The 13921-nt window shown below is 59.4% G+C and overlaps 1 protein-coding gene across 12 annotated transcripts; it reads left to right on the top strand.

Moving 5' to 3' along the window:
• The first annotated feature begins 297 nt into the window (after window positions 1-297).
• On the top strand, window positions 298-13921 carry LOC126646731 (phosphoribosylformylglycinamidine synthase-like). Of its 12 annotated transcripts, XM_050328245.1 has the most exons (5): window positions 298-444; window positions 2052-2192; window positions 3421-3507; window positions 8953-9102; window positions 13803-13921. In XM_050328245.1, the coding sequence occupies exons 2-5, from the start codon at window positions 2159-2161 to the stop codon at window positions 13904-13906; spliced, it is 375 nt and encodes a 124-aa protein (XP_050184202.1). In that variant the 5' UTR covers window positions 298-444; window positions 2052-2158; the 3' UTR covers window positions 13907-13921. The 12 variants fall into 12 exon arrangements, with proteins under 12 accessions (XP_050184202.1, XP_050184206.1, XP_050184207.1 ...); XM_050328241.1 differs by lacking the exons at window positions 298-444; window positions 2052-2192; window positions 3421-3507; window positions 13803-13921 and adding exons at window positions 5108-5156; window positions 12569-12612; window positions 12905-12922; XM_050328249.1 differs by lacking the exons at window positions 298-444; window positions 2052-2192; window positions 3421-3507 and adding an exon at window positions 2810-2868.

The following is a 13921-nucleotide window of genomic DNA, read 5'->3' as shown; positions in this document are numbered from 1 at the left end:
GATTTTGAGGGTTTTTTGGGAGTTTTGGGTTTTTAGGAGGTTTTGGGGTGGGTTTTGAGGGTTTTTTTAGGGCTTTTTTAGGGTTTTTTGGGAGGTTTTTGGGGTGGGTTTTTAGGAGTTTTTTAGGGTTTTTTGGGGTGGGTTTTTTGGGAGGTTTTTGGGGTAGTTTTAGGAGGTTTTTGGGGTGGGTTTTGAGGGTTTTTTTAGGGCTTTTTTAGGTTTTTTTGGGGTGTTTTTAGGATGGGTTTTTTGGGAGGGTTTTGAGGTAATTTTAGGAGGTTTTTGGGGTGATTTTTGGTGAGTTCTGACTTTTGGGGTGCCCCCCCCAGGTGTGGGACGTGACCACCCAGGACCTGAGCTCGTCCTCCCTGACCCTGGACGGGTTTCGGGGTCTCGTCTTCGTGGGCGGTTTCAGCTACGCCGACGTCCTGGGCTCGGCCAAAGGTGAGAAAAAACCCCCAAAATCCATCAAAATCCACCCAAATCGACCAAAATCCATCTCAAAACCCCCCAAAAACTCCCCAAATCCACCCCAAAAACCCCCAGAACCCCCAAACTCCACCCCAAAAACCCCCAAATCCATCAAAATCCACCAAAATCGACCAAAATCCATCTCAAAACCCCCCAAAATCCACCCCAAAAACCCCCAAAACCACCCCAAATCCACCTCTGAACTCCCAAAACCCCCCAAAATCCACCCCAAAACCCTCCAAAATCCACCAAAATAGCCCAAAACCTCCCAAAACCCATCCCAAAAACCCCCAAAATCCATCAAAATCCACCCAAATCCATCTCAAAACACCCCAAAAACCCCCAAAACCATCCCAAATCCACCTCAGAATCCCAAAATCCCCCCAAAATCCACCCCAAAAACCCCCAAAACCCCCAAAACCTACCCCAAAAACCCCCAAAGCCATCAAAATCCACCCAAATCCATCTCAAAACACCCCAGAAACCCCCAAATCCATCAAAATCCACCCAAATCCATCTCAAAACCCCCCAAAAACTCCCAAAACCCACCCCAAAAACCCCCAAAACCATCCCAAATCCACCTCTGAACCCCCAAAACCCCCCAAAATCCACCTAAAAACACCCCAAAAACCCCCAAAACCCCCAAAATCCACCCCAAAAACCCCCAAATCCATCAAAATCCACCCAAATCGACCAAAATCCATCTCAAAACACCCCAAAAACCCCCAAAATTCATCTCAAAAACCCCCAAAACCATCCCAAATCCACCTCTGAACCCCCAAAATCCCTCAAAATCCATCTCAAAACCCCCCAAAAACCCCCCAAAATCCACCCCTTAAACCCCCAAATCCATCAAAATCCACCCAAATCGACCAAAATCCATCTCAAAACCCCCCAAAATCCACCCCAAAAACCCCCAAAACCACCCCAAATCCACCTCTGAACCCCCAAAACCCCCCAAAATCCCCCCCAAAACCCTCCAAAATCCACCAAAATAGCCCAAAACCTCCCAAAATCCAACCCAAAACCCCCCAAATCTACCCAAAATCCAACCCAAAAAAACCCCAAATCCACCCCAAAAACCCCCAGAACCTTCCCAAATCCACCCCTGAACCCCCAAACCCCCCCAAATCCACCCAAATCCATCTCAAAAACCCCCAAAAACCCCAAATCCATCAAAATCCACCCAAATCCATCTCAAAACCCCCCAAAAACCCCCAAAATCCACCTAAAAACACCTCAAATCCACCCCAAATCCATCAAAATCCACCCAAATCCATCTCAAAATCCGCCAAAAACCCCCAAAATCCACCCCAAAAACCCCCAAATCCATCAAAATCCACCCAAATCCTCCCCAAAAACCCCAAAAAAAGACCCCTGACCCCCCGAAATCCACCCCAAAACACCCCAAATCCACTCCTAGACCCCAAAAAAACCTGAAATCTCCCCAAAATCCACCCCAAAACCCACCCCAAAACCCACCCTAAAAACCTCCAAACCCCCCAAATCTCCCCCAAAATGCACCCCTGAACCTCCCAAAACCTCCTTTTTTTCCTCTTTTTCCCCCCAAAACTCCCCAGGCTGGGCGGCCGCCGTTCGCTTCAACCCCCACGTGCGAGGAGCCCTCGAGCGATTCCGGAGCCGCCCCGACACCTTCAGCTTGGGGGTCTGCAATGGGTGCCAGCTGATGGCCCTGCTGGGGTGGGTGGGGCCACAGACAGGTCAGTGTCACCCCCCCTGTGTCACCTCATTGTCACCTGTCACCTCTGTCACCCCCCTGTGTCATTTGTGACCCCCCCTGTGTCACCCCAGTGTCATTTGTCACCCCCCCAGTGTCCCCCCTGGGTGCCAGCTGATGGCCCTGCTGGGATGGGTGGGGCCACAACAAGGTCAGTGTCACCCCCCAATGTCACCTGTGTCACCTCATTGTCACCTGTCACCTCTGTCACCCCCTGTGTCACCTCATTGTCACCTCTGTCACCTGGGACCCCCCCAGTGTCCCCTCCTGGGTGCCAGCTGATGGCCCTGCTGGGATGGGTGGGGCCACAGACAGGTCAGTGTCACCCCCCTGTCACCCCCCAGTGTCATTTGTCACCTCATTGTCTCCTCCCCTGTGTCATTTGTCACCTCTGTCACCCCCCAGTGTCATTTGTCACCCCCCCCAGTGTCCCCCCTGGGTGCCAGCTGATGGCCCTGCTGGGGTGGGTGGGACCCCAGACAGGTCAGTGTCACCCCCCCTGTGTCACCTCATTGTCACCTGTCACCCCCCCGTGTCATTTGTGTCATTTGTCACCCCCCTGTGTCACCCCAGTGTCACCTCTGTCACCTGGGACCCCCCCAGTGTCCCCCCTGGGTGCCAGCTGATGGCCCTGCTGGGGTGGGTGGGACCCCAGACAGGTCAGTGTCACCCCCCCTGTGTCATTTGTCACCTCTGTCACCTGTGTCACCCCCCTGTGTCACCCCAGTGTCATTTGTCACCTCATTGTCACCCCCCAGTGTCATTTGTCACCCCCCCAGTGTCCCCCCCTGGGTGCCAGCTGATGGCCCTGCTGGGGTGGGTGGGACCCCAGACAGGTCAGTGTCACCCCCCTGTGTCACCTCATTGTCACCTGTGTCACCTCCCAGTGTAACCTTATTGTCACCTCTGTCATTTGTGTCATTTGTCACCCCCCTGTGTCACCCCAGTGTCATTTGTCACCCCCCCAGTGTCCCCCCTGGGTGCCAGCTGATGGCCCTGCTGGGATGGGTGGGGCCACAGACAGGTCAGTGTCACCCCCCTGTGTCACCTGTGTCACCTCATTGTCACCAGTGTCACCCCCCAGTGTCATTTGTCACCCCCCTGTGTCACCTGGGACCCCCCCAGTGTCCCCCCTGGGTGCCAGCTGATGGCCCTGCTGGGGTGGGTGGGACCCCAGACAGGTCAGTGTCACCCCCCCTGTGTCACCCCAGTGTCACCTCTGTCACCTGGGACCCCCCCAGTGTCCCCCCCTGGGTGCCAGCTGATGACCCTGCTGGGGTGGGTGGGGCCACAGACAGGTCAGTGTCACCCCCCCTGTGTCACCTCATTGTCACCTGTCACCTCTGTCACCCCCCTGTGTCCCCCCAGTGTCACCTCTGTCACCTGGGACCCCCAGTGTCCCCCTGGGTGCCAGCTGATGGCCCTGCTGGGGTGGGTGGGACCCCAGACAGGTCAGTGTCACCCCCCCAGTGTCACCTCATTGTCATTTGTGTCATTTGTCACCCCCCTGTGTCATTTGTCACCTCTGTCACCCCCCTGTGTCACCTGTGTCACCTCATTGTCACCTGTGTCACCCCAGTGTCATTTGTCACCCCCCCAGTGTCATTTGTCACCCCCCAGTGTCATTTGTCACCCCCCCAGTGTCCCCCCCTGGGTGCCAGCTGATGGCCCTGCTGGGGTGGGTGGGGACCCCAGACAGGTCAGTGTCACCCCCCTGTGTCACCTCATTGTCACCTGTGTCATTTGTCACCCCCCTGTGTCACCCCAGTGTCACCTCTGTCACCCCCCCCCAGTGTCCCCCCCTGGGTGCCAGCTGATGGCCCTGCTGGGGTGGGTGGGACCCCAGACAGGTCAGTGTCACCCCCCCTGTGTCACCTCATTGTCACCTGTCACCTCTGTCACCCCCCTGTGTCACCTCATTGTCACCTCTGTCACCTGGGACCCCCCCAGTGTCCCCCCTGGGTGCCAGCTGATGGCCCTGCTGGGGTGGGTGGGGCCACAGACAGGTCAGTGTCACCTCAGTGTCACCTCCCCAGTGTCATTTGTGTCATTTGTCACCCCCCTGTGTCACCCCTGTGTCATTTGTGACCCCCCCAGTGTCCCCCCTGGGTGCCAGCTGATGGCCCTGCTGGGGTGGGTGGGACCCCAAACAGGTCAGTGTCACCTCAGTGTCACCTCCCCAGTGTCATTTGTCATCTCTGTCACCCCCCTGTGTCACCCCAGTGTCATTTGTCACCCCAGTGTCATTTGTCACCCCCCCAGTGTCCCCCCTGGGTGCCAGCTGATGGCCCTGCTGGGGTGGGTGGGGACCCCAGACAGGTCAGTGTCACCTCATTGTCACCTCCCCAGTGTCACCTCATTGTCACCTGTGTCACCTCAGTGTCATTTGTCACCCCCCTGTGTCACCCCAGTGTCATTTGTCACCCCCCCAGTGTCCCCCCTGGGTGCCAGCTGATGGCCCTGCTGGGGTGGGTGGGGCCACAGACAGGTCAGTGTCACCCCCCTGTGTCACCTCATTGTCACCTCTGTCACCCCAGTGTCATTTGTCACCCCCCAGTGTCATTTGTCACCCCCCCAGTGTCCCCCCTGGGTGCCAGCTGATGGCCCTGCTGGGGTGGGTGGGACCCCAGACAGGTCAGTGTCACCTCAGTGTCACCTCCCCTGTGTCACCTGTGTCATTTGTCACCCTCCTGTGTCACCTGGGACCTCCCTGTGTCACCCCAGTGTCATTTGTCACCCCCCCAGTGTCCCCCCTGGGTGCCAGCTGATGGCCCTGCTGGGGTGGGTGGGGCCACAGACAGGTCAGTGTCACCTCCCCTGTGTCATTTGTCACCTCTGTCACCCCCCTGTGTCACCCTCTGTGTCCCCTCTGTCACCTGGGACCCCCCCAGTGTCCCCCCTGGGTGCCAGCTGATGGCCCTGTTGGGGTGGGTGGGGCCACAGACAGGTCATTGTCACCCCCCTGTCACCCCCCAGTGTCATTTGTCACCTCAGTGTCACCTCCCCAGTGTCATTTGTCACCTCTGTCACCCCCCTGTGTCACCCCAGTGTCACCTCTGTCACCTGGGACTCCCCCAGTGTCCCCCCTGGGTGCCAGCTGATGGCCCTGCTGGGGTGGGTGGGACCCCAAACAGGTCAGTGTCACCTCATTGTCACCTCCCCTGTGTCATTTGTGTCATTTGTCACCCTCCTGTGTCACCCCAGTGTCATTTGTCACCCCCCAGTGTCACCCCAGTGTCATCTGTCACCCCCCCTGTGTCATTTGTCACCCCCCCAGTGTCCCCCCCTGGGTGCCAGCTGATGGCCCTGCTGGGGTGGGTGGGACCCCAGACAGGTCAGTGTCACCCCCCCTGTGTCATTTGTCACCTCATTGTCACCCCTGTGTCATTTGTGACCCCCCCAGTGTCCCCCCTGGGTGCCAGCTGATGGCCCTGCTGGGATGGGTGGGGCCCCACACAGGTCAGTGTCACCCCCCCGTGTCATTTGTGTCATTTGTCACCTCTGTCACCTCCCTGTGTCACACCCCAGTGTCATTTGTCACCCCCCAGTGTCAATTGTCATCTCCCTGTGTCACCTGTGACCCCTTTGTGTCCCCTTTGTGTCCCCTCACTGTCCCCTCATTGTCCCCTCATTGTCCCCTTTGTGTCCCCTCATTGTCCCCTCATTGTCCCCTCACTGTCCCCTTTGTGTCCCCTCACTGTCCCCTCACTGTCCCCTCACTGTCCCCTCATTGTCCCCTCATTGTCCCCTCATGGACGAGGCCCGGGGGTTCCCCTAGGCCGCAGTTCTGACCCCGGGGGTGTCCCCTTCGTGTCCCCTCACTGTCCCCTCACTGTCCCCTTTGTGTCCCCTCACTGTCCCCTTTGTGTCCCCTCATTGTCCCCTCATTGTCCCCTGATTGTCACCTCGTTGTCCCCTCAGATGGGGGTGACCCTGCCGTGGTCCTGACCCCCAACGTGTCGGGCCGGTTCGAGTAGCGCTTCGTGTCCCCTTCGTGTTCCCTCATTGTCCCCTCATTGTCCCCTCATTGTCCCCTTTGTGTCCCCTCATTGTCCCCTCATTGTCCCCTTTGTGTCCCCTCATTGTCCCCTTTGTGTCCCCTCATTGTCCCCTCATTGTCCCCTCATGGACGAGGCCCGAGAGTCCCCCTAGGCTGCAGTTCTGACCCCGGGGGTGTCCCCTTTGTGTCCCCTCACTGTCCCCTCACTGTCCCCTCTCTGTCCCCTCATTGACCCCTCCTTGTCCCCTCACTGTCCCCTCACTGTCCCCTCACTGTCCCCTCATTGTCCCCTCACTGTCCCCTCATTGTCCCCTCACTGTCCCCTCATGGACGAGGACCGGGGGTCCCCCTAGGCCGCAGTTCTGACCCCGGGGGTGTCCCCTTTGTGTCCCCTTTGTGTCCCCTCATTGTCCCCTCATTGTCCCCTCATTGTCCCCTCATTGTCCCCTTTGTGTCCCCTCATTGTCCCCTCATGGACGAGGCCCGGGGGTCCCCCTAGGCCGCGGTTCTGACCCTGGGGTTGTACCCTTTGTGTCCCCTCATTGTCCCTTCACTGTCCCCTCATCGTCACCTGATTGTCACCTCATTGTCCCCTCAGATGGGGGTGACCCTGCCGTGGTTCTGACCCCCAACGTGTCTGGCCACTTCGAGTTGCACTTTGTGTCCCCTTCGTGTCCCCTTCTTGTCCCCTCGTGTCCCCTTTGTGTCCCCTTTGTGTCCCCTCATTGTCCCCTCACTGTCCCCTCATTGTCCCCTTTGTGTCCCCTCATTGTCCCCTCATTGTCCCCTCATGGACGAGGCCCGGGGGGTCCCCCTAGGCCGCGGTTCTGACCCTGGGGGTGTCCCCTTTCTGTCCCCTTCGTGTCCCCTCACTGTCCCCTCATTGTCCCCTTTGTGTCCCCTCATTGTCCCCTCACTGTCCCCTCGTTGTCCCCACGTTGTCACCTCATTGTCCCCTCACTGTCCCCTCATTGTCCCCTCATTGTCCCCTCACTGTCCCCTCATTGTCCCCTCATTGTCCCCTCATTGTCCCCTCATTGTCCCCTCATTGTCCCCTTTGTGTCCCCTCATTGTCCCCTCGTTGTCCCCACGTTGTCACCTCACTGTCCCCTCACTGTCCCCTCATTGTCCCCTCTTTGTCCCCTCATTGTCCCCTCATTGTCCCCTCACTGTCCCCTCATTGTCCCCTTTGTGTCCCCTCAGTGTGACCCGCCGTGGTTCTGACCCCCAACGTGTCGGGCCGGTTCGAGTCGCGCTTCGTGTCCCTTTTGTGTCCCCTTTGTGTCCCCTCATTGTCCCCTTTGTGTCCCCTCATTGTCCCCTCACTGTCCCCTCACTGTCCCCTCACTGTCCCCTCATTGTCCCCTCTCTGTCCCTCAGGTGGGGTGACCCTGCCGTGGTTCTGACCCCCAACGTGTCGGGCCGGTTCGAGTCGCGCTTTGTGTCCCCTTTGTGTCCCCTTTGTGTCCCCTTCGTGTCCCCACACTGTCCCCTGTGCCCCCCCTTTGAGTCCCTTTTGTGTCCCCTCATTGTCCCCTCACTGTCCCCTCACTGTCCCCTCATTGTCCCCTCATTGTCCCCTCACTGTCCCCTCATGGATGAGGCCCGGGGGTTCCTCTGGGCTGTGGTTCTGACCCCGGGGGTGTCCCTTTTGTGTCCCCTGTGCCCCCCCTTTGTGTCCCCTCATTGTCCCCTCATTGTCCCCTCACTGTCCCCTCATGGACAAGGCCCGGGGGTTCCCCTCTAGGCCGTGGTTCTGACCCCGGGGGTGTCCCCTTTGTGTCCCCTCATTGTCCCCTCTCTGTTCCCTCATTGTCCCCTCACTGTCCCCTCATTGTCCCCTTTGTGTCCCCTTTGTGTGCCCTCATTGTCCCCTTTGTGTCCCCTCACTGTCCCCTCACTGTCCCCTGATTGTCACCTCATTGTCCCCTCAGATGGGGGTGACCCCGCTGTGGTTCTGACCCCCAACGTGTCGGGCCGGTTCGAGTCGCGCTTCGTGTCCCCTTCATGTCCCCTGTGCCCCCCCTTTGTGTCCCCTCACTGTCCCCTCATTTTCCCCTCATTGTCCCCTTTGTGTCCCCTTCGTGTCCCCTCATTTTCCCCTCATTGTCCCCTCACTGTCCCCTCTCTGTCCCCTCTCTGTCCCCTCAGATGGGGGTGACCCGGCCGTGGTTCTGACCCCCAACGTGTCGGACCAGTTCGAGTCATGCTTCGTGTCCCCTTCATGTCCCCTTTGTGTCCCCTTTGTGTCCCCTCTCTGTCCCCTCATTGTCCCCTCATTGTCCCCTCACTGTCCCCTCATTGTCCCCTCATTGTCCCCTCTCTGTCCCCTCAGATGGGGGTGACCCTGCCGTGGTTCTGACCCTGGGGGTGTCCCCTTTGTGTCCCCTCATTGTCCCCTCCTTGTCCCCTTTGTGTCCCCTCATTGTCCCCTTTGTGTCCCCTCACTGTCCCCTCACTGTCCCCTCATTGTCCCCTCACTGTCCCCTCACTGTCCCCTCATTGTCCCCTCATTGTCCCCTCAGATGGGGGTGACCCTGCCGTGGTTCTGACCCCCAATGTGTCGGGCCGGTTCGAGTCGCGCTTCGTGTCCCCTTCGTGTTCCCTCAGTGTCCCCTTTGTGTCCCCCCTTTGTGTCCCCTCAATTTCCCCTCATTGTCCCCTCACTGTCCCCTTTGTGTCCCCTTCGTGTCCCCTCATTGTCACCTGATTGTCACCTGATTGTCCCCTCTCTGTCCCTCAGATGGGGGTGACCCCGCCGTGGTTCTGACCCCCAACGTGTCGGGCCGGTTCGAGTCGCGCTTCGTGACCGTGCGGGTGGAGCCGGGCCCGGCCCTGATGCTGAGGGGGATGGAGGGGAGCACCCTGGGCGTCTGGGTGGCACACGGGGAAGGTACTGGGAGCACTGGGAACAACTGGGAGGGGATTGGGAATGACTGGGAGGGGATTGGGAGGGACTGGGAGGGGATTGGGAGGCACTGGGAGGGGATTGGGAGCACTGGGAGGGCACTGGGAGGCACTGGGGGGATGGAGGGGAGCACCCTGGGCGTCTGGGTGGCACACGGGGAAGGTACTGGGAGCACTGGGAGGCACTGGGGGGATGGAGGGGAGCACCCTGGGCGTCTGGGTGGCACACGGGGAAGGTACTGGGAGCACTGGGAACAACTGGGAGGCACTGGGGGGATGGAGGGGAGCACCCTGGGCGTCTGGGTGGCACACGGGGAAGGTACTGGGAGCACTGGGAGCAACTGGGAGGCACTGGGGGGATGGAGGGGAGCACCCTGGGCGTCTGGGTGGCACACGGGGAAGGTACTGGGAGCAACTGGGAGGCACTGGGGGGATGGAGGGGAGCACCCTGGGCGTCTGGGTGGCACACGGGAAGGTACTGGGAGCACTGGGAGGCACTGGGAGGCACTGGGGGGATGGAGGGGAGCACCCTGGGCGTCTGGGTGGCACACGGGGAAGGTACTGGGAGCACTGGGAGCAACTGGGAGGCACTGGGGGATGGAGGGAGCACCCTGGGCGTCTGGGTGGCACACGGGAAGGTACTGGGAGCAACTGGGAGGCACTGGGGGGATGGAGGGGAGCACCCTGGGCGTCTGGGTGGCACACGGGGAAGGTACTGGGAGCACTGGGAGGGCACTGGGAGGCACTGGGGGGATGGAGGGGAGCACCCTGGGCGTCTGGGTGGCACACGGGGAAGGTACTGGGAGCACTGGGAGGCACTGGGAGGGCACTGGGAGGCACTGGGGGGATGGAGGGGAGCACCCTGGGCGTCTGGGTGGCACACGGGGAAGGTACTGGGAGCACTGGGAGGCACTGGGAGGCACTGGGGGGATGGAGGGGAGCACCCTGGGCGTCTGGGTGGCACACGGGGAAGGTACTGGGAGCACTGGGAGGCACTGGGAGGGCACTGGGAGGCACTGGGGATGGAGGGGAGCACCCTGGGCGTCTGGGTGGCACACGGGGAAGGTACTGGGAGCAGTGGGAACAACTGGGAGGCACTGGGGGGATGGAGGGGAGCACCCTGGGCATCTGGGTGGCACACGGGGAAGGTACTGGGAGCACTGGGAACAACTGGGAGGGACTGGGAGGGCACTGGAAGGGGATTGGGAATGGATTGGGAATGATTAGGAGGGTACTGGGAGCACTGGGAGGGACTGGGAGGGCACTGGGAGGCACTGGGAAGGCCCTGGGGGGATGGAGGGGAGCACCCTGGGCGTCTCGGTGGCACACGGGGAAGGTACTGGGAGCACTGGGAACAACTGGGAGGGGATTGGGAGGGACTGGGAGGGGTCTGGGAGCACAGGGAGGGACTGGGAGGGCACTGGGAATGATTGGGAGGGGATTGGGAGGGACTGGGAGGGGATTGGGAGCACTGGGAGGGCACTGGGAGGCACTGGGGGGATGGAGGGGAGCACCCTGGGCGTCTGGGTGGCACACGGGGAAGGTACTGGGAGCACTGGGAGGCACTGGGAATGGCTGGGAGGGGATTGGGAGGGACTGGGAGGGGATTGGGAGCACTGGGAATGATTGGGAGGGGATTGGGAGCACTGGGAGGGGATTGGGAGGGCACTGGGAGGGGATTGGGAGCACTGGGAGGGCACTGGGAAGCACTGGGAGGCACTGGGGGGATGGAGGGGAGCACCCTGGGCGTCTGGGTGGCACACGGGGAAGGTACTGGGAGCACTGGGAACGACTGGGAGGCACTGGGAATGACTGGGAGGGGATTGGGAATGGCTGGGAGAGGATTGGGGGCACTGGGAACAACTGGGATAGCACTGGGAGGGGATTGGGAGGGACTGGGAGGGGTCTGGGAGCACTGGGAGGGTACTGGGAGGGACTGGGAGGGGATTGGGAATGACTGGGAGGGGATTGGGAGGGACTGGGGGGGTCACTGGTGTCACTGGGAGGGACTGGGAGGGACTGGGGTGGTCACTGGTGTCACTGGGGGGGTCACTGGTGTCACTGGGAGGGACTGGGGTGGTCACTGGGTGTCACTGGGGGTCACTGGTGTCACTGGGAGGGACTGGGGTGGTCACTGGTGTCACTGGGGGTCACTGGTGTCACTGGGAGGGACTGGGGTGGTCACTGGTGTCACTGGGGGTCACTGGTGTCACTGGGAGGGACTGGGGTGGTCACTGGTGTCACTGGGGGTCACTGGTGTCACTGGGAGGGACTGGGGTGGTCACTGGTGTCACTGGGGGTCACTGGTGTCACTGGGAGGGACTGGGGTGGTCACTGGTGTCACTGGGGGTCACTGGTGTCACTGGGAGGGACTGGGGTGGTCACTGGTGTCACTGGGGGGGTCACTGGTGTCACTGGGAGGGACTGGGGTGGTCACTGGTGTCACTGGGGGGGTCACTGGTGTCACTGGGAGGGACTGGGGTGGTCACTGGTGTCACTGGGAGGGACTGGGGGGGTCACTGGTGTCACTGGGGTGGTCACTGGTGTAACTGGGAGGCACTGGGAGGGACTGGAGGAGTCACTGGTGTCACTGGGAGGCACTGGGAGGGACTGGGGGTGTCACTGGTGTCTAACTGGTGGCACTGGTGTATACCTGGTCTCTAACTGGTGTCACTGGGGGATCTCTAGGCTGTCTCTAACTGGTCTAACTGGTGTTACTGGTCTCCAACTGGTGTCACTGGTCTCTAACTGGTCTCTAACTGGTGTAACTGGTCTATACTGCTCTCTAACTGGTGTTACTGGTCTCTACTGGTCCCTAACTGGTTCCCAGGCCGTTTCCAGTTCCACCCCCCCCCTCTGTGCACACTGGGGTGTAACTGGTTTATCTCTGGGGTAACTGGGCTGTAACTGGGGATCTGTAGGCTATCTCTAACTGGTGTTAATAGTCTATACTGGTCCCTAACTGGTTTTCCAGGCCGTTTCCAGTTCCGCCCCCCCACTCCGTGCACACTGGGGTGGCACTGGGGTAACTGGGATGTAACTGGGATGTAACTGGGATGTAACTGGGGATCTGTAGGCTATGTATAACTGCTATTACTGGTCTCTAACTGGTCCCTAACTGGTGTTACTGGTTTTTTCCAGGCCGTTTCCAGTTCCACCCCCCCCACTCTGTGCACACTGGGGTGGTACTGGGGTAACTGGGATGTAACTGGGCTATCTCAGGGGTGTCACTGGGATAACTGGGATGTAACTGGGATGTAACTGGGCTATCTAGGTGTCTCTAACTGGTCTATACTGGTCTCTAACTGGTCCCTAACTGGTTTCCAGGCCGTTTCCAGTTCCGCCCCCCCCACTCCGTGCACACTGGGGTAACTGGGCTATCTCAGGGCTATGTATAACTGGTGTAACTGGTCCCTAACTGGTCCCTAACTGGTTTCTATCCCAATTTCCAGGCCGTTTCCAGTTCCGCCCCCCCCACTCTGTGCACACTGGGGTGGCACTGGTTTATCTCTGGGGTAACTGGGCTGTAACTGGGATGTAACTGGGGATCTGTAGGCTATGTATAACTGGTCTATACTGGTCCCTAACTGGTTTCCCAGGCTGGTTCCAGTTCCGCCCCCCCCACTCTGTGCACACTGGGGTAACTGGGCTATCTCAGGGCTATGTATAACTGGTCTATACTGCTGTTACTGGTCCCTAACTGGTGTTACTGGTGTATTTCCAGGCCGTTTCCAGTTCCGCCCCCCCCACTCTGTGCACACTGGGGTGTAACTGGTCTCTAACTGGTCTAACTGGTCCCTAACTGGTCCCTAACTGGTGTTACTGGTGTATTTCCAGGCCGTTTCCAGTTCCGCCCCCCCCACTCTGTGCACACTGGGGTGTAACTGGGATGTAACTGGGATGTAACTGGGCTGTAACTGGGCTGTAACTGGGGATCTGTAGGCTATCTCTAACTGGTGTTAATAGTCTATACTGGTCTCTAACTGGTGTTACTGGTGTCTCCCCAGGCCGTTTCCAGTTCCGCCCCCCCCACTCTGTGCACACTGGGGTGGCACTGGTTTATCTCTGGGGTAACTGGGCTGTAACTGGGCTGTAACTGGGGATCTCTAGGGTGTCTAGGCTATCTCTAACTGCTGTTACTGGTCTATACTGGTCCCTAACTGGTGTTACTGGTGTCTCCCCAGGCCGTTTCCAGTTCCGCCCCCCCCACTCTGTGCACACTGGGGTGTAACTGGGGTAACTGGGATGTAACTGGGCTGTAACTGGGCTATCTCAGGGCTATCTGAGGGGTATTTTAGGGTTATGTAGGCTATGTATAACTGGTCTCTAACTGGTCTCTAACTGGTCCCTAACTGGTTTTTTCCAGGCCGTTTCCAGTTCCGCCCCCCCCACTCTGTGCACACTGGGGTGTAACTGGGATGTAACTGGTCCCTAACTGGTGTTACTGGTGTCTCCCCAGGCCGTTTCCAGTTCCGCCCCCCCCACTCCGTGCACACTGGGGTGTAACTGGTCTATAACTGGTGTTACTGGTGTTTTTCCAGGCCGTTTCCAGTTCCGCCCCCCCCACTCTGTGCACACTGGGGTAACTGGGCTGTAACTGGGATGTAACTGGGATATAACTGGGGATCTCTAGGGTGTCTAGGCTATCTCTAACTGGTCTCTAACTGGTCCCTAACTGGTTTCCAGGCCGTTTCCAGTTCCGCCCCCCCCACTCTGTGCACACTGGGGTGTCACTGGGATGTAACTGGGATGTAACTGGGCTATCTCAGGGCTCTCTCAGGGCTATGTAGTCTATGTATAACTGC

The sequence above is a fragment of the Myiozetetes cayanensis genome, unplaced genomic scaffold (genome assembly GCF_022539395.1).
Source record: "Myiozetetes cayanensis isolate MyiCay16 unplaced genomic scaffold, myiCay2020 scf382, whole genome shotgun sequence".
Lineage (NCBI taxonomy): Eukaryota > Metazoa > Chordata > Aves > Passeriformes > Tyrannidae > Myiozetetes > Myiozetetes cayanensis.
Note: the sequence above shows the minus strand (reverse complement) of the source record. Positions and strands in the feature narration are given on the sequence as shown.